This window comes from Lactuca saligna, chromosome 4 (genome assembly GCF_052625555.1).
Source record: "Lactuca saligna cultivar CGN05327 chromosome 4, ASM5262555v1, whole genome shotgun sequence".
NCBI lineage: Eukaryota > Viridiplantae > Streptophyta > Magnoliopsida > Asterales > Asteraceae > Lactuca > Lactuca saligna.
This window is the reverse complement of record NC_136420.1, coordinates 10,629,490-10,650,244: the sequence shown is the minus strand read 5'-3', so window position 1 is coordinate 10,650,244 and position 20,755 is coordinate 10,629,490. Positions and strand designations below refer to the sequence as shown.

The following is a 20,755-nucleotide window of genomic DNA, read 5'->3' as shown; positions in this document are numbered from 1 at the left end:
AATAGTTAGCCATATTACTTATAAGGCGTCTTAAAGTTTGAATTATAAATTTAAACTAGATTATAACCTGCGTTAAACGCGGAGAATGTATTAAAAAAATATAAAAACATTTATATATATTGCAAAATAATTATAAAAGAAAGTTTATGACTATTGTTGTTATTGAAATGTGAAGAAGAAACACTGAAATCGGTAAATATTTATAAATGTTGCAAGACCTCTTTGTAGACAACATTTTTTGTTTTATTAGTTGAATGACATTCCTCGTCACATATGAGTATATTCAAACCTTTTTTGTTTGTTACACGAGAAACAGCTACATATAACTGACCATGGGTGAAGACAGATTTACGCAAGTATAATCCAACATTTGATAATTACTGTCCTTGACTTTGTTAATGGTTATAGCGAAACAAACTACTATTGGGAATTGTCTTTGTTGAAAACGGAATGAAATTTTTTTATCGGATGGGGTCAACTTCATGCGAGGTATATAAGTAGTCTCGTTAATTTTTTTTATTTAGGACTGGTTTTCTCTACAGAACTCCAAATGTGAAGTCTCAATCTTGATGTAGATATCTACTACAAATTGTTGTACTAATCTTCCTCCCAACAAAATTACATTATAAGTTGACCGGATTTGAAACTTATAGCAATAGTACTCCCGCATACTTACAATATTCCACCCTCTTTTTGTATTAGAGTCCATACAATGTTGATGTCTTGAACAAAAAAAAATTAATGATTTGCACAAACATGTAATCTTTGTTAATTAAACTAAAATTTAAAAATTTATGATATGTGTGCCTTCTAAAATCATCTTGGATGTCTTCGTCGTCGTTAATAATATTATTGATGGGAAATCCATGTCTTGGGATATTAGAATGCCATCCAGATTCGCCATTAGGAAAAAATAAAGGATAACACAATGGATCATAACATCCCCAGTAAGATTGAATTGTTCGTGGTTTTTCAGATCTGTCATACACAATAATACTTTGTTTATATGCGGCCATGTTTTCGTTACCTTCAATCCAAATACCAGTGACCTGGAATTTTTATTATGGAAACTTTATGATTATATATGGTGTGTAATATATACAGTTGTATGTCATACATGATATATTTTTTTTATAATTAGTAGACAATAATTATTATGGTGCCTCGGATGTGGTCAGTATGTTGTATACCCTTTGGTCAAGTTCTACTGATGCATTCAAAGTGACTCAGTAATTTTCAAGCGGCCCCAGATCGGCAAGTCTTTGAAATACTTGCACGTATGGGTTTGTGTCAAGAACATGGATCAACTTTTGAGCAATTTGTTTATCAGTATTCTTCCATTTGAGTCTATGTGACATCTCATAATCAGCATCATAAAAATACAACTTTAAGTACCGATGTTTTCCATCCTTTGGGATTAACTAATCAATTCTATGATATATTCATCCATTCACACAAAAGTGTATACTCCATATGTCATATTTGTCATTGTTTTATCCACATCCACGCCTATGGATGCGAATGGAAAGTAAATGTGGCTTTTGGTGGAATATGTCACACACACACACACACACACATATATATATATATATATATATATATATATATATATATATATATATATATTGAATTCAAGTTTGTTTTGGAGGGATAAGATAAAAATGATTTTATCCATTTGTTAAATTTTGAATTTAAAAATGTAGACAGAATTGATAATGTAGAAAGTTTTAGGATTATGTTTTAAAATTTAAAATTAGGATAATAGTGATGGTTAGTTTGGAAAAAGGATAATTATTATAACAGCCCATGAATATATTATATACCAAAATAGTCCCCGAGTTTAAAGTTAATACCAAACAGCCCCTAATACGTATTGTTTCTTTTGTAAGCATTTTACATTGAAAAGTCTTCAAATTATGACACTGTATTTTCATGTTCATATTAAAAACACATTTCATTTGGAAAAACCATGTACTTTATTCAATTATTTGTTTGTCATTGCAGGTATGCTTTATCTAGGAGACTAATGAGATTTTGCATAAAGAGAAATAGGTAAGTATTAATAGTATCTACCATTATATTGTTTTTGTTTCTCGAATTGCATTTCATACTTTCATTTCTATGTATTACGACATTATACTTTCAATGTTTTTGTCTCAATAAGGCATTGTACTTTTAAAAAGTATACAATGTTGTAATAAGAAATGAAAGTAAGATGCTATAAGAAACCATAATAGCCCATGACTTTAACAATAATACCAAGGGCCAATAAATATGTATTTATTTACCAAAACAGCCGCTGAGGTTTTTAAAATGGATTTTTAATTAACTTTTCAAAATAAAATGCATGATAATAAAGAAAAAAGGATATATTATCATGAATGATTATTGAATTATTTATTAGGTTGAAATACTGTATTCTTGCATTTATTTATCAGGTTATTGAATCAATATTTTTTTTACCATAACAGACCATAAGGTAAACTATATTACCAAACAACCCATGAATACATAATTATATTTCAAAACAGCTGTTGAGTTTAAAATTAGTTTTAAACAACCCCTTAGTACATGTTGTTTAATACGTAAGATGTTTACTTTGAAAAGCCTAAATAATAACTTTGTACTTTTGTTTCCTTATTAAAAACAGATTTCATTTGGAAAAGCCATGTTATCGAACTGAATTTTCTGTTTAAAACACATTTGACTCGAGTTTATTTTACTTTTTCTTTTATAATTTTAAAAAGTGGATCTCTTATGAGATTCCTGAAAGTCATAGCATCTTACTTTCATTTCTTTATAATAAAACATTCTACTTTCTAACATTTTTTCTAAATAAGGCATTGTATTTATCTAAAGAAATTTTAGAATGTTGTAACAAGAAATGAAAGTAGGATGCCATGGTAAACAATAACGAAAAAGCAAATAGAGTATGAAAAGTATGATTAAAAAACCATAAAATTCAATAATAATCATAAAAGGCATAAAATCCCAATATCAAAGCATCTAAAACCATAGAGTCATAAAGATAAAATACCTACTATTCAACTTGCTATAAGCAAAAATCATTCAAATTATTAAAAAATAATAATGATCTTTCTTGCTAGGATCAGTCACCACCCGCCTCTGATTCATCATTATCAGTCAGATTTGGCTGGATCACACCTACATCATCTTCAATGGGATGTGGCGCATCATCTTCACCATGTATTGGATGGTTCACATCTACAGGTAACTCCAAACCATATTTGCAAAAAGTTATTTGAAAATAATAATAATAGACATAAAATTTAAACATATTTAGAAATAATCATTTTAGCAATGAAGTGATTAAAATTAAAAAAAAATATAATATATAAACTAAATTAGTTTTATTCAATTATGAAACAGATGTGTAAATACAACTCAAATGATCATGACATACTGGTAATCTTTGTCATCCGGTAGATGACTAAGCTTAGAGAACCTGTTTCGCCTCTGAATTGTGACTCGGGGCATTTTCAATGGTTTTACCGAGTGAGTTGTATCTTCCGTATCTACATCTTCGTCAGTCAACTGTTCTTGATTATCAGAACTTACAAGATCAACCACATCATTCCATTTCCAAGATTGAAGTGTCAAATCACGTTTTTTTGGAGGAGAGAAAGTTGTTTTTCACAAGTTTCATATCTTGCTATCTCTACATCCATGTTAAAGGCCTTGATGGCTGCCAAGGAGGAAAAGATTAAGTGTTAATATAACTCAACATAAATTTAAAATGATAATCAGAACAATAACAAATAGTTTAACATACTTTTTGATAGTTGGACTATTGAATTTGACTGATATATAGGTTGGAATATGGCGGCAGTGCTTAGGTATATATAATGATTTTCTGATAAAGTTTGTTTGTTATTAAGGGATGTAATATGTATTATTTAAATGTTGAATTTTAAATATTATAATTAGTTTGGATAAATAAATATGATAAGATTAATATTCGAATATATAAGTTTTATATTTGAATTTTACAACTTGTTTGGATAGATAAGTATTATAAGATTTATAAATTAAAAAGTAGGATAATATCAATGTAACAACCAACATTTATGTAGTTAGGATAGGTTCGATATTGTTGAAAGTTTTAGGATATGTTTTTCAAAATTAAACTTAGGATAATGTCAAATATATTAATTTTGTTCCTTGTTTATGTAATATCCATTTTTAAATATCTGAATTTCCAAAATTTATAAAATCAAAAGATGGATATTTTAAATCTAAAGTATATAATTTTAAATTATAGCATTAGAATTTCATTTTCCTTGTAATCACATTGTATATTGAAAAAAGTTTAAAGTATAATCTTATAACAAAAGCATTTATATAACATGTGCTGTCCCGAAAACCGAATTAAAAATATATGAATTATCCCAAGAAATAACAACCTACTTTAATTTACCCATAACAAATAGAAACTTAATTAAATTTATGATATTAGGATGTTATTTGATGCATTGGTCGAATGTTTAAATTGTAATGATGAAAAAAAATCTAAAAATTTAAAATGTTTTGGTTATAGTAATATTTTAGTAAATAAAGAATAAATAGTTTAAGTTTGGGATAAATAAAAGGATAATATATATATATATATATATATATATATATATATATATATATATATGTGTGTGTGTGTGTGTGTGTGTGTTGTTTTTTAGGGTAAAATATATTACCAAATAGCCAATGAATATATAATTATTTACCAAAACAGCCCATGAGTTTACAATTAATACCAAACAACCCTTTAATACAATTGTTTGTTATGTAAGTATATTACTTTGAAAAGTATTCAATTTATAACATTGTACTTTCATTTTCTTATAAAACACATGTGCCTTGTGAAAAGTCGTTTTATAGTAATGTACTTTCAATAATATGCTTGGTTACCATAAAAACCAATGGATATAAATATAACACCAAACAGCCCATAAATAAAATGGAAATACTTTGATAAAAACAAAAGAATGGTGTTATAATAATCAACCGATAGAAAGTACATTACTATTATTTGAATTAAACCTTCATAAAGTAGTATGTCACAATAGTTAACCTAATCTATATTTGTAATTTATACTATATTATACTGATGTAAAGGTCTTCATCTATTTTTTTTGTATTTACCCAAGAGAGAGCCATTGGTGTCGACGATCTTCCGTTGGTCATAGTTCATCCACCAATTCATTTGTGTATTCTCATTTCCATAGATAATGTATTCTTGTTCCAAGGGTAGTCGTGGAATTTCATTTTGCATGAAATCTTCTTCATTCATAACTTTCTAATTTGAAAGTATAATGACTTCATCTTGTAGGGGTAATTTTGGAATTTTTATTTGCTTGTCATATTCTGTTTGTGTATTCAATTTTTTTTTTCTTTTTTAGATTTGGTGGTTTGATTGTTGAATGGTTCCACTTGAACCCTTGTAATATCGTAAACATCACCAAATTTGTAATCTTCACATAACCAATCATTTTTAGGTACTTCATCTTTAATGCTTTGCATACAATATTTGTGTTCGATGCCATCCAGACATCTACTACATATAGCAAGTAAGTGCTCATAACCTACTTCTCTACATATATCACACACAATGATATCACATAACTGGTTATCAACAACCTCAACATCCATTACCTTGAACATATAACTTGCAAAAAACCCTAAACTTGGAAAAAAAAAACAATTTTCACCTAACACCCTATTTTTAGAAAGAAAATTATGAATATTGAAAAAATTGTAAATAAAATTACCCGATATATTTGTTATGCATGAACCGAGAAAGAGAGTTAATATGTCTGCTACCTGTTTATGTATATGTTTCTGGACATGTAAAGAAAAAACACAATCATTCAATTAAAGAGAGTTAGAATGTGTATTAATTACATTTCACAAAGAAATTCCCTAATAAGATTTATGTTTTATGCAGGAATTGAGAAGGAGAGAGTGCATGAAAAAAAAAAGGCTAAAATGTTGAATATTTCGGTTCTGTTAACACAAAAACACACAGAGACACCACTAAGATAAGAGGGAGAGAGAGAGAGAGAGAGGGAGTTTATATATATATATATATATATATATATATATATATATATATATATATATATGTTTTGTATTTTATTAGAGAGAGAGAGAGAGAGAGTTATATTGTGTTAGTATGTAAACACAGGCACACATAGTCACAAACACCACCATTTAACATACCTGTTATGTTTGTTTTTTCTGCAGGAACCGAGATCAGATCATGTTAACACAAAAAACACATAGACAACATTAAAGAAAATAGAGAGAGAGAGAGAGAGAGAGAAAGAGAGGGATAGAGAAAGAGAGAGAGAAAGAGGAGTTTGTATATTTATGTATTTGTAGTATGTTGTATTAGAGAGAGAGAGAGAGAGAGAGAGAGAGAGAGTTATATTGTGTATGTAAACACAGGTACACACAGTTACAAACATTATTGAACATACTTTTTTATTTTATTTATTATTTATTTATTTATTTTTTTTGCAGGATCCGAGAGAGATTGAGAGTTAGTTTATGTATTGGCCAAAAAAACACAAACACACATACAAATTATGTGAATTCACAAATAACACATACCTGTTGCGACTTATGTATGCAAAAGACATAGACATACAACCAATTAAATTAAAAAAGAACAATGATTATTTTTCTTTTGTAGTACTCGAGCAAAAGAATGAATTTTAGATATTGGGGTTTTGGATGATCACAAATTTACGGTTTCAAGAATTATAGGATAGGAAGCTTTGGTAATTTATAGTGGATTAGATCACAAAAAATATAGGAAATGTAAGTATGTACTTAGTCAATAAATCGTGATTATTATTTTGATTTTTTCTAATATTGACCAAACCAATATCCAAGATTACTCAATGCTTAAAATGACTGTAAATAGTGTCTAAGGGCTTGTACGACTTAAAAGTTAGCATTTGACTAAAAAAATCAAAGATCAAATTTTGAATTTTTAAATTTAAGATAAGATTGATTATGTGTATTCATTTCGAAATTCAAGTTTGATTATTCTTATCCCTTAAATATCGAATGTGATTCTTATCCCTTAAATATCGAATGTGAAGCTAACAGAACTCCTCTCGAAATTGAATTGGTCAAAAATTGAAACCATATTCTCTCTTATCACGCCTAATGAACCACTCACAATGTCTTCGATGCTTCTTCACGCTCTCCATCTCTTCGGACCCATTCGAACCTCGCTGATGCCCTACCCCATCGCATTCTTCCCTTCAAACCGTCGAACCTGGGAGACCACATCAGTTTGCGAAGCCAACCGACGAAAAATCGCTGCTTCTCCCTCCTATTTGTTCGCCTCGTCGATCATCAACGATGCTCCCTCTGACGAAATTGCCACCACCGGACCAAGAACCACCACCGTCACTTTCTTATTTTCTCAAATCAGATGAAAACCGGATTAGCATCTTTGATTTACCTACAATCGATGCCCATTGGGGCTGCTATATTGCTATTCAATGTAACCTAATAAATTGAACGAAAACAATGAAATAATCCAAGGTTAGTAACGTAGGTGAATCAAGAAAACTTGTCGAACTAAAAGTTTATACATACTAAATTACAAAATCACAGAGACTGTTGGAACCCAAATGACATCTAAAGTGGAAACCCTTTTCCCAAACACAAAACCCTTTCTGTGTCTTCTAATTGGGTCCTCAAGAAGAATATATAATAAATATGCCCGTTTGAATGGTTCGTGAAGATTGAATAAAGGTAAAGGTGAGGGAAGATGGTGGTAACAAATTGCTACCAAAGTAGGAGGAGACTAATACGCAGAGTTTTGACGAAGGTTGATATAAAGACGTTACAAAATGACGTAGGCGTGTTAATATTTTTTTGTGTGAGGATGGGATGACATCATCAAAATGATCCTAGGGTTGAGATGAATGAATGAAACCCAATAAATGACCCTGATTTTTGCAAGTGATGTCATTAGGTTTTTGGTTTAATATATATAGAGATAGAGATACCGCACAACATGGTGTAGAACATTCATAGCAAGGTTTGCGATTTATAAAAATCTAAAATCACATATGTATACGGTTTGCATTTTTGAATTTTAAATGGGAACCTACAATTTATACATTGAAAATATATAGGAGAATAGTCTCTGATAGTATCACAATCACATCTGATACACTAAATCATAAATTTTTAACCAAAACTAATTTACATGAATTACTCGTGATTAGAAACTATCAAAGAAAAATAGAAATTACATTTTCTTGTTGTAGAGTAGCCCAGCATTAGTAGATCCGATGGGCCTTAGGCCCATTCGCACAGACCTATCTATTCTAAACCCTAATGATATTTGTTCGCTTCACCTCACTGCTTTTGCAGGTTTATTTTTCGCATCGTCCTCATTGAGCAGGTTTGAAGTTTTTCTTCCCTCTTTCGTTCAGTTAATACCTCAGCTTTGTTTCTTTATGTAATTTACATGTATGTATTGTTCCGTCTTTGGATTTTGGCCTCATTTAGCTTGATCTATTGGTTATTTTGATCGTTATAGCCGTTAATTCTTAGAATTTGTTCTTTCTGCGTCGATGCTTTGTCTTTTTTTACCCACAGCTTTCGTTAATTCGGTATATATGTCATTCTCTTAAAAAAATTGACGTGTTATCTCTTTGATTCCTAAAATCACTTTTTTTAAGCTCTCTATGGGCGTGTGTTTGTTCTGAATAATTTTATATGCATATTATTTGTTTACAAACTAGAGTTTCGATTTTATAATGTTAAACGGTTCTTTTGAGGTGCATCTTCTTGTAGCTATCAATCTAGTTTCAGAAGATCTACAATTCATTAGATTTTCTTTGTTGCAATCTAACAGTATTGTGATGATAATTTTGTAGCCGAAGAGCATGCGAATCAATAATAAAGTTTGCCAAATATATTTCTGAAACATTTCTGTCCGATGTTGATTTCGAGTTTTTTGTTCAATATAGTACCTTTTAAACGAGCAGCAACTCAACAAGTGTGTTTTCAGATCACATATCAAGTATAAATCAGTAAATCACTACCAATGAACATGCATATGTTAACACATGAATATATCATCAATCCAAGTTTATAATCCCAAAATGTTGAATTTTTTTGTTGTAACATTCACAATATGATGAAACTAATGTGATTTCCCTTTATCAGTTTACTTTGCTTTCTGAGATTGTTTTCTATAGAATAATAAGTCCTTCTGTAGCTCCATTGAACCATAACATTTTTGTTTTCAACATCAGCTTATTCAGCAGCTGAGAAGGAGAGAGAGGGAGCAACAAGCATTGACATAGACAACAATGGTGCACGTTTCCTTTTACCGCAACTGTAACTCATCTTTAACCCTTCTTTTCACTCCTTTTTATACAAATTCAATCATAATTGACACAAGAATATGATAATAACAAGATCCAAAAATGTGTTTTAGATGGAAAAACTTTCAAGAAACCCCGTCGTCCATACGAGAAGGAAAGATTAGATGCTGAACTGAAGCTTGTTGGAGAATATGGGCTTAGATGCAAAAGAGAGCTTTGGAGAGTTCAATATGCTCTGAGCAGAATCCGTAATGCTGCAAGAATGCTTCTGACCCTTGAAGAAAAGGACCCACGTAGGATCTTTGAAGGTGAAGCCCTTATGAGAAGGATGAACAGATATGGACTTTTGGATGAGAGCCAAAACAAGCTAGATTACGTTCTTGCCCTTACTGTTGAAAACTTTCTTGAACGCCGTTTACAGACACTTGTCTTCAAAACTGGAATGGCCAAATCCATCCACCATGCTAGAGTTCTCATCAAGCAAAGGCACATCAGGTATGTAATTAAATTAAATTCTTGATTTACTATATATATATAGGTCATTTCAGTCATTATTTACTGAATTTTTTAGGTAGTTTTTGGTAATGATGGAATTAGCGGAGTTAATAATTGTCAATGACACTAATTTTTTATAAGTTTTTGGGTTTTATGCAGAAGAGTCGCATTATTTTGGGAAAATTTTTGATAAAGTTCTAAGAAAAATTTTGAACAGAAAAGTCCCATTATTTTGAGAAAATCACATAATCTGTCATTTTCTGTTAAAATAAAAAATTGATTTTTTTGTTAGTTTGCGAAGAATGTTAAATGATTGGTTATTTTCTGTTAAAAAAAGATTTAGGACTTTATCAAAAGATTTCCTAAAATAATGGGACTTTTCTGGATAAAACCCTAAATTTTTAGGGTTAATCTCATAAAAGACCTTATATTTTGTGTTTTTTCTGGATTGAACCTCAACTTCAGTTTTTTCGTGAGAAAGACCTTGCATTTTTTCATTTTTTCCAATCTGGCCCTTTTAGTCTTTTTTGATTTTTCTGAGGGAAAAAAACTAAAGAAGTTGAAGATTTATTTCGAACCATTTAGAAGGGTGTGGTTTTTTTCGGTAAAAAAAGACAAAGTTGAGGGTTTTTTTGGAAGAATGAAAAGATTTAAGGTATTTTTTGTGAAAAAGATAATGATGAGGTTTACTCCGGAAAAAAACCCAAAATATAAGGCCTTTCAAGAGATTAACCAAGTTTTTTTTATACTTCAACTAATTAATTTATTTTCATTTTTCAAAAACAATTAAATTAATTTTTTATTACAATCATAAGATTCTCATGGTATTTAATTTATTAATTCTGTGTGTGTGTGTGTGTGTGTGTATATATATATATATATATATATATATATATATATATTATAAAATGATAAAGGCCTTTATTTGACAATTTGAAATGTTCCATCAATTCTGTTATTAATTCTGTAGATAGTTTTTTTATACATTTTAAACAAAATGAAAAATGTTCATATGCAAATTCTAATCATTCATACCAACACACCATGTTTAAATGACTCGTTTCATCAATTCTGTTACGGTGTTACCACTCATTCCATTCCATTTGTTTGTGATTCCATTCCGTTTGTCTGTGATTCCATTCCACCATTATACAACAGGGTGGGAAGGCAAGTGGTGAATGTTCCATCATTCATGGTGCGTGTTGACTCCCAGAAGCATATTGACTTTTCTCTCACCAGTCCCTTTGGAGGCGGGCGACCTGGCAGAGTCAAGCGAAAGAACCAAAAGGCGGCTGCCAAGAAGGCATCAGGTGGGGATGCTGACGAGGATGATGAAGAGTGATGACCCGTCATCATGTTTCATCTTTTTTACTATCTTGTCAACATGCTTTATTTTGATATTTTTCAGAACCTCTAAACATAGCAAGTTTTTTATTTGATAATATGGATGGATATTATGCAATCAAGTAAGTGTCGTAACATTAAAACTTTATGCTTATTTTTTTTTTTTGTCATATTGTTTTTATTAATCAAGCAAACCTAAAGCTAAATGTCCGCTTTAATCGTAAAAGACAGAATGACTTAATTAGTTTAGTCGAAAAACCTTTATCTGGTTAACAAGGAAAAAGAAACAACCACTAAGTAAAGTTGGCAACAGAAAAGTAGTTAAGTTACTTATCGAGTTTAAAAAATGATTTTTTACTTGATGTCTAAATGGCTTTATAGTGATATTGATAAGGGAAAATGACATTTTGGCCCCACGAACTTTCTACGGTTTATCCGTTGAGTTGTTTTTTTCAGGTCGATTATGTCCTTTTGACTGAAGTGAAAGGGTCATCCGGTTGCCCTTTACCATATGGATATTTGTTGACCAAATTTCCCATGTTGACTTTTAATTTTTCATCCTAGGATCTACATCTCTCTCTCAAGAACACAATCTACAAGACATCAACCATGTCCTCTTCCTCTCAATCTTCATCTTAAACAGTTTACCCAAACACTAACATCTAAACACCCTTTTTGTTCTCTGAAGGGATAAATAGCAGATCCTAAACGAATTTCAATCAGAAAATTTACAGAGATATATGGAAGATAAATAACAATTAGAAAAGGTTTCAAAATGATGAAATCTTTCACATTTTTCCATTTATGCTTACTGGACATCCATTCACTAAACCTCAATTGGTGTCATTTTAATTCATCACAAAATTTCAATTTCAAACTTAATATCGCCCAAATCCACACACATCCACCAAATTCTATTCATACAGTTCAAATTACCCAAATAGCAACCGGATCCAAGCATGAAAAACGATTGAAATTCAATAGAACAACAAACCTTAGAGCATTTATCACCACCAATATAAGTATCTTCAAGAACCTTTTCCCAGCAACAATGCAATAGTGAAGACAATCATCAAGCCTTTGGTCATTCTTCCAATCAATATACCATCCACTGTAAAACCAAATCGAGTCGGAAACTTGGATGCATAGAACTAGTCCATCAACCCGATTCCACTCTCCCTTACCAACAACTTCTCAGAGGACCCCCCCCCCCCCCCCCCCCCCCCCCCCTTTGTTCTACCTCATTTACCAGTATCACTATCGTCCCCACCGTAAGCACCAGAATCAACAACAATAACGTCTTCTGGAGGCTCGTTATTAGCAAAAGTATCACTTGTAGCAGTGGCACAATACTTATACCAACAGATGATTCATCGAAGTCTTTATTATTGTAAGCTACAGACCCGACAAGGCACTCATCTGAAAGAACCAATTAAAGGGCCAAAAACCCTAATTTATATATCGATGTAGAGATATAGAGAGAAAGAGGAGAGAGGAAAAGATGAAGTGGTGAGAAAGTCACAATTAAGGGCGACACGAATGACTGAGATAAAGAATTGCTTAGTTTTCTGTCGAGAGATCAAGAGATCGAGAGTGAAAGTGGGGTTAGGATTCGTATAAAAGAAATGGGTGACAAATGAAAAAGGGGGCAAATTAATTGACAGGTGGTTCGAACCGAAGGTGGTGATCGGAGATGGTCACTAGTGAATTGAAGTTCTTGTAGGGAAGAGTAGAAGGGTGTTGGGTAGGGGTGGGGTAATGGTAATCGATGACATGACATGACTGACGGGGAAAATCTTGCTGATGTGGCATTGAAACCTGCTAAAATAGGTGGAGGTGACTAAAAAGACAAGTTGCTCACGATTTCTTTTCCTTATAAAACCACAAAATAAGTTAAATGGTTAAATGGGTAAAACCTAGAAACATAATAAGACATATACGTCATTTTCCCTATTGATAATAAGTTAGCTGTTGTATAGTCAAACACAACTTTTGATTATTAGTTTGAATCATTATGTTTTGTCCTCATCAGCATATTAATAAATACATTTTTGTTTTAGAATATAAATACCTGTTCTTTGATGGTGTTTCAAAGAGTTTCACAAAATTGACCATAGCTTTCATATTGTTAAACAATTATAAATTTTTGAACTTTAAAAACAACCAATAAGTCTAAAAATACACATGTGAACATGTGATTATGCCGTTTTAACTTAAAGGATATTCTACTAAACTTCCATGGCTATATGTTGTTGTTTGAGGGGCTAGTAAGTTAGTATTAACACTTTAATCCATTGAAAAAGAAGGATTTTTAGTATTGTAGCACAATAAAGTTTGACGAATTTATATATTTAGTCAATCAAATATTTTTTGTGTTTAATAGATCATTAAAATTGAATTTTTACCTATCAATTACACAATTACATTACCTGATATAGAAATAGCCGGTTACTTGAGTGATTAAATGTGTAGATTCGTCAAACTTTGTTGTGTTACAGTGCTAAAAACAAACTCACATATGTTAAGCCACATCAACATGTCACCTGTAAAAAGTATACAATTCCCCTCAAACCCTTAGTTAGTCGGTATTTCCTGACGTTAAGGACCAATTGAGCACAAAAAATATTTAAATAACTAAATGTGTAAATTCGCCGAACATTATTGCACAACAGTCCAAAATATCATAAAAGGGTAAAGAAGCACCTCAAAAAAACAAGGAAAAACCATAATAATAATGTTGCAAACAACGTGCTAAAAAACAATAATAATTATGTTGGCATATAGTTGGCCCATTGTTGGTTCGTTAAGCAATTAACAAATTGACATTTCTATACACATGTTTATTTACGCAGTGGTTTTATATCAATCCACATTGTTCAAGACATTATTTTAATCTTAAAGTGCAACAGTGTAACATTCTTTGTAATGAATGAACCCTTTTGGATCAAACTTAATCCCCTAATAATTGACCATATAACATGGGAACAAAAGCCGTCTCAATACAAGTTTTGAAATAAACTTACAAATGTCATCGTCCAATGATCAGTAAAACATTTAAACTTAAAAATTACAATAATATAAACATTTAGTTTTGAACCAAAAGCCACCAAAAGCTTTCGGAGTTTTGAAACAAAACCTTGTTTGCAAATTTTCTTTCATACTCACTTTATCATTATATTTGTGGCTAGTGTTCGTGGTGACTATTTCAAACTTACAAACTTGGTTGTATAATTCATGGTGTTTTTTTATTTATTTAAAATCCACTAAAATTTTCAGAAGCACCCTTCACTTTTATGTCGAATATCAAAGATAATTTAATTTATTCGATTACAAAATTTATGTGTCTTGTCCAACTTGATATTCATTACTTTGATAAGTAACTTCACTTTAAGAAAATGCCTTACTATTGTTTGTTAAATGATAATGTGTAAATATTCATTTCTTGCCATATATTTTCTGCAACCTGTTTTGTTAAACTACTTGGCATAAAGTCATGATATGATAGCTTGCTACATATTATTGACTTTTTGATCAAAATTGAAACAAATGTGCGATTGGGAGTTGTGTGCTTTAGGTGAAGAGTTTCAACATTTGAATAAGTCTTGTATTGACTAATATTTTCAAATCTTGGTTACTAAAATTTGTGATTATTTGCTAACATACTTCTTCACCTACTTTTTTTTTTTTTTTTAATTTTTATTTATTTATTTATTTATTTTTTTGCTGTTTTTGTGTTTGAGATTAGATTCTTCACGATTAGTGATTACTTGTGTTTAGTGTGAGCAACTTGTTGATTAATTGATATATTTTCCTACTTGAGCATTCATGTTAAAACACATTTTCTGGTTAAAAAACGATTTGATTTGTTTGGCTAAACAAATTGGTTTCTTGATTATATGGAAAACTAGTTTATCAATCATCCATATTAATTGTATGAATAAATCGAGAAAACCAATTGTGTTCAGATTCTTTCCATTGATATCCACATGTTGATTGATCTTTTACAAAACTATGATTATATGGTTAAGACTTAAGGACTTAAGGCACCTAACCGCAAGTGGTATTTCTTGTCTATGAGGTTGTGCAAACATTCATCTTAACTTACAACTGGTATCTCACACTCTCCTACAAATTAATTGGTATTTAAAGAATGTTTGTTATTTTTCTAACAATTTGTATAATCATTTTGCATGCTCCAGAATGCGATTTATGTAATCAATATTGTTGGTTTGTTTGAATGCGATTACATCCTTTAAGACCATATTTATTGCATGCATGTGACCTACAATTTGGATTTTGTCTTGATCATCAATTATTATTATAAGTCCCTAGGGATATTTCAAGTCGATTTGAGGTTCGAAACAAAAGAGAAAAAAAAACAAGGCGCTTTAAAATTCAGACATCTATAGTAAGATAACTATAAGCTGTACAAAAAAAAAAAAAAAAAAAAAAAATAGATCAACAGCAAACCAAACCAAAAAGCCGAATAACCGAATCACTTTAAAAAACCTCCGGTTTTGTTTTTGGTTTTATAAAGACTGATTTTTTTTTTTTTTTGATTTTTTTTAAATATTCTTTTAGTCTTTCTTTATCTAAAAACCCAAAAAAAAGAGTCGGGCCGGAATATCCAAACGATGTCTTTTCATATATATAATTTTAATTTAATGAACTATAGTAGAAATGAAAATAAGTAATATGTCTAAAGTGTTTCTTGACTACTATGATAATGAAAGTGTGTTTACATATAAAAACTAATATATGTACTAGTTTGAGTTGAACTTAATAAAATGTTATATTGAATAATATTAATATCCGGGTTTGTGAGTGTATATATATATATATATATATATATATATATATATATATATATATATATATATATATATATATATATATATATATATATATATATATATATATATATATATATATATATATATATATATATATATATATATATATGAGATTGTGAGACGCAATTCTATCAACTTATTTAGTAGATAAAACAAAAACCTTTTTAGAATGCAAAATAATTAAAAAAAATTCGATTTTTTTTCCAATATCATTTTCGGAATATATATTTTCCAAAAAAAAAAAATCAAAAAAAAAAAATTAAATACAAAAAAAAAAATATTTTTTTACATATTTTAGTAGAATATTTAGAATATTCTACATATTTGGCAAATCTAGTAGAATATTCTAAACATTCTAAAAATCATATTATAAATGCACAGTGTAATATTCTATTAGAATATTTCACGTATTTTCAAAAAAAAAAAAAGCGGTAACTTTATTTTTATTTTTTTTATTTTTATTTTTATTATTTATTTTTTTAGGTAAATAAAGTTTCGAAAATAATAATTAAAACAAGAATTTTTGGATTTTTCTTTTTATTTTGCATTTTAAAATTATTTTTAGATTTGATCTCACGGTTTCATAAAATTAGAATGGTATCAAATGAACCTGAATATATATATATATATATATATATATATATATATATATATATATATATATATATATATATATATATATATTCTTTTATTGACATATTTAAAAATGCCAACGAATTATTTAGGAAAAAAAGTACATAGACATAAATATAAAATAATTTGCTGAAATCTAAAGATAGTTACCAATAATTCAACTACTTTGGTAAACTTAATGGATAATTTTATTAGATTATTTTAAATTAGATTTGTGAAAAAAATGGAAACAAGTGGCCGACCAAGTTTGAAATAAAAAACATTAGTCGAAAGTATGGACGTAAACGAGCTGAACTATTCGAGATCGAATCGTTAAAAACTCGAAACATGCCGAGCCTGAGCTCCAACCTAGAATAAAGCTCGTTTAACAAACGAGCTTGATCTCAAGCCTGCACTTACAAGCTCGTTTAAGCTCGCGCGCTTAAACGAACTTTTGTATAACATACTTTTATTTTATATATTATTATTTATTATATTATTAAAATATGGAAAAATAACGATTTGATACCGATCTTTAACGAGCTTTACGGACAAAGACCCTTAACGAGTCAATCCCGAGTTTCATATATGTTTCATGAGCTCGAGCCCGAGCTCGAGCTTCCAGATTCATAACGAGCTCGAGCCCGAGCTTCAATAACTTTAAACGACCCTGACTCGATTAGTGTGAAGCTCGACTCTTTTACATCCCTAGTTGAAAGGAAGAAACACCACTCATGAGCTAGAACTTTATATACATTATGAAAACCATTTAAAGCTTTTGTATATTAGTTTAAAAAATAACAACAAGAATCAAACCTAGGTTTATTGGTTGAAAGAAACAACTCTCGAAACCAGATAACCAGCTCAACTAAATACATTTTAAATAATACTTAAAATTTCAACCACAACATACAATGATTGTCTTAAATAATACTTAAATCAAGAAAAATATAAAAAAGAATTAGTATATAATAAACTTACAAATTAAAAACTTTAACATATCTAATTAAATATTATCCACATCATGATATATAACATATAATCGATAACATCTATATGATCTAATATATTAACGATTAAAGCACAACATACACCAATTGTATTAAAAGAATCCAAAACCAAGCAAAACATAAAAATAATTAGTATATAACAAACTTACAAACTAAAAACTATAACATAATAATATATCTCGAAAAGTAGTCATAAAACCTCAAACCAACTCAAAAAACCTTTAAGCGTGTTTTCTTTATGAAGTTTGTATGTGATTTGTATGCATGTCTAACCAAAAGATTGATCTTTTTATAGTAAACGTTTCATTAAGTGATTATTAAATATAATATAAGTTATAAAACCATTGAGTGTTAAATCATTATTAAGAAGACTTTTGAGTTGTATTAGTTAAAAGATGGGGGTTTCAAATGCATGTGATTTGAGCATAACTGCTTCTATATAGTCTTGGAAGTTTCAAATGCATGAGGTTTAAGGAAAAATGCTAGCTTTATAAGAGACTGGGCATAACCTCGCGCGTTGTGCAAAAATGCATTTAAGTGGTTAAAATAGCTATGGGAAAAATAGAAATATGTTGAAATTTACGTTTTTGGTCATGTTTTGGGCACTAACCGAATTATCAAATAACATAAAAATCCATCAATTTATATTTTTGTACTATCTAATCTAGTCCATACCTTATTAAACTTTACTTTTATTTTTATAATATCCAATATATATTATAAGTTTTTGTATAACATTAATATAATCTACTTTTCTTATGTCCGATAATATTTTTTTGGATAAACCAAGAAATAAGTACTTTTGAATGAGTTATTAATAAGCAATATTGAACTAATAAACTTTGTATTACACCATTTATATTACACCAAAATATCCAAGGTTTCATATATGCACTTTTAAATATTAAACGTTGAAATAAAGAATGAAGTCATACAAAATATATCATTATACATAAATATCGTCAAGAGTTTTAAAATAAGTCGATTAGTAAATTTGATATTTAATTTTAATTATATATTTTGCAAGGTGTACGTTTGACTTTATATTAGTGCGCCGAGAATGTTGTTCCTTAATTTGTACCTAAAAAATTAAAGTAAATAGGAATATAAAATAGACATTACTAAGCATTAATATAAATAAATAAAAATGGTATGCAGATCTCATACCACCGGTTAAAGACAACATACATCTTTAGTCATATCGATTCTTATGTAAACTTGAAGTAGTTATTCTATGTACACATTGTTTTCTAATGAGATAAACAAATATGAGTAACCAAACATAAAAATGTTATCTTTATGTAGGAAACATATTTTTGTTAACTAACAACTTAAATAATATAAGTTTAAGAGTTAGGATTTTCAAAACATTAATATTTTATTAATCAATCATTTAAGTAGCACATGTTGAAATTTTTACAGTCATTATTAAAAAACATTTGAAATATTAGATTTTATATGAATTTTGATTGAAGTGTTTTGACATCTATATATATATAGAGAGAGAGAGAGAGAGACAGAGACAGAGACAGAGAAATGGAAAGTATAACATATGTATGAGTTTTAATTTAATTATCTTTTTGAAATAGTACAATTACAAAACAAAAAAAAACATATTCAAAATATTTAATTACATATTTTCGACATCACCCTATATAACATATGATCAATATATTAACGATTAAATAACAATATACAATGAGTGTATTACAATAATCCAAAAACGAAGAAAATATAAAAACGAATTAATATAACAAACTTACAAATTAAAAGTTCTAATATAATAACATATCTCCAAAAGTGGTCATAAGGCATCAACCCAACACAAAAACTTTTAAGTTTATTTCTTTCTGAAATTTGTATATGATTTGTATGCATATCTTACCAAAAGATTGACCTTTTTATAGTAAAATTTTCACTAAATGCTAATTAAACATAATATAAGTTATAAAACTTTTGAGTGTTAAATCATAATTAAGAAAACTTTTGAGTTGCATTAGTTAAAAAAGGGGGTTTCAAATGAATGTGGTTTGAGGAAGTTAAAAAAGGGGGTTTCAAATGCATGAGATTCAAGAAAAAATGTTAGCTTCATAAGTATGTATAATAAGACTAGGCGAATGCCCACACGTTACGCATAAACATCTATATAGTTGAAATCTTATATATATATATATATATATATATATATATATATATACATATATATATATATATATATATATATATAAATATAACAATAACGTTGTTGTTACATTTGATATAATAATTGTTATACTAAAATGATATAATATATTGATTATTTTGAATTATATGATAAAATATGGTTGTTGTTATTATTAATAAATTTTTAAAATTTATTTGCTTGCCGTTTTAAATGTAACAATATAATCATTTATATAGAGTTATTTTTAACTATTATATCGTAAGTTATTTTAAGCTATATATTTTAAAACTTGTAACGATTATAAAAATATATTTAGAAAATACTGTTAAATTGATATTATAATTTAGTTTTTGCATTTAATACTACAATTTACTAGTTTTAACTATTCACAAATATTCTTTTGGTTTTTTTAAGTGAAACTGAAATTTATATTTAAGTTGATCTAAAATTTATATTTAAGTTTATATTTAAATTTAAACTTAAATATTTTATATAAATTGTTCAAAAGTTGTAGCTTTAAAATGATAATGGTTTACATACAATCATATATTAGACCTAATAAATTAAGTATACTATGTTAAAAGTTAAAAACATAACTTTATAAATAGAAGAAAATATATTCTTTTAATATTGAAATTTAGTTTATATATAATTACACTTTATGTTTTATATATATTTAACCTTATTAACCAACTTATGATAATTATTAGAAAGAAATTGAAAAGTCATTGGAGTTTTAAATGAATGTTGTGAAAGGAAAATTAATAGGAGTTTCAAATGAATGTGGTGAAAGGAAAAATGCGTCCTTTATAAGTATACTAGGATTAACCTCGTGCGTTGCGCAAGAATGCATTTAAGTGGTTAAAATAATTATAAGAAAAAATAGAAATATGTTGAAAT

General features: G+C 28.7%; 1 protein-coding gene across 3 annotated transcripts; it reads left to right on the top strand.

The window, feature by feature from the left end:
- Window positions 1-8,337: 8,337 nt before the first annotated feature.
- LOC145041205 (small ribosomal subunit protein uS4y) lies at window positions 8,338-11,338 on the top strand. Of its 3 annotated transcripts, none has more exons than XM_078989180.1 (4): window positions 8,338-8,446; window positions 9,306-9,390; window positions 9,491-9,872; window positions 11,031-11,338. In XM_078989180.1, exons 2-4 carry the CDS (start codon window positions 9,363-9,365, stop codon window positions 11,212-11,214), a joined length of 594 nt encoding a protein of 197 aa, XP_078845306.1. In that variant the 5' UTR covers window positions 8,338-8,446; window positions 9,306-9,362; the 3' UTR covers window positions 11,215-11,338. The 3 variants fall into 3 exon arrangements, with proteins under 3 accessions (XP_078845306.1, XP_078845308.1, XP_078845307.1); XM_078989182.1 differs by lacking the exon at window positions 8,338-8,446 and adding an exon at window positions 8,454-8,476; XM_078989181.1 differs by lacking the exon at window positions 8,338-8,446 and adding an exon at window positions 8,490-8,514.
- Window positions 11,339-20,755: the final 9,417 nt, after the last annotated feature.

What these genes read in the sequence shown, in the direction of transcription:
- LOC145041205 (XM_078989180.1), top strand. Translation starts at nt 9,363, where the DNA reads ATGGTGCACGTTTCCTTTTACCGCAACT. An exon ending in CGTTTCCTTTTACCGCAACT is followed by an intron (nt 9,391 to 9,490) that starts GTAACTCATCTT and finishes AATGTGTTTTAG; the next exon opens with ATGGAAAAACTTTCAAGAAA. An exon ending in ATCAAGCAAAGGCACATCAG is followed by an intron (nt 9,873 to 11,030) that starts GTATGTAATTAA and finishes ATTATACAACAG; the next exon opens with GGTGGGAAGGCAAGTGGTGA.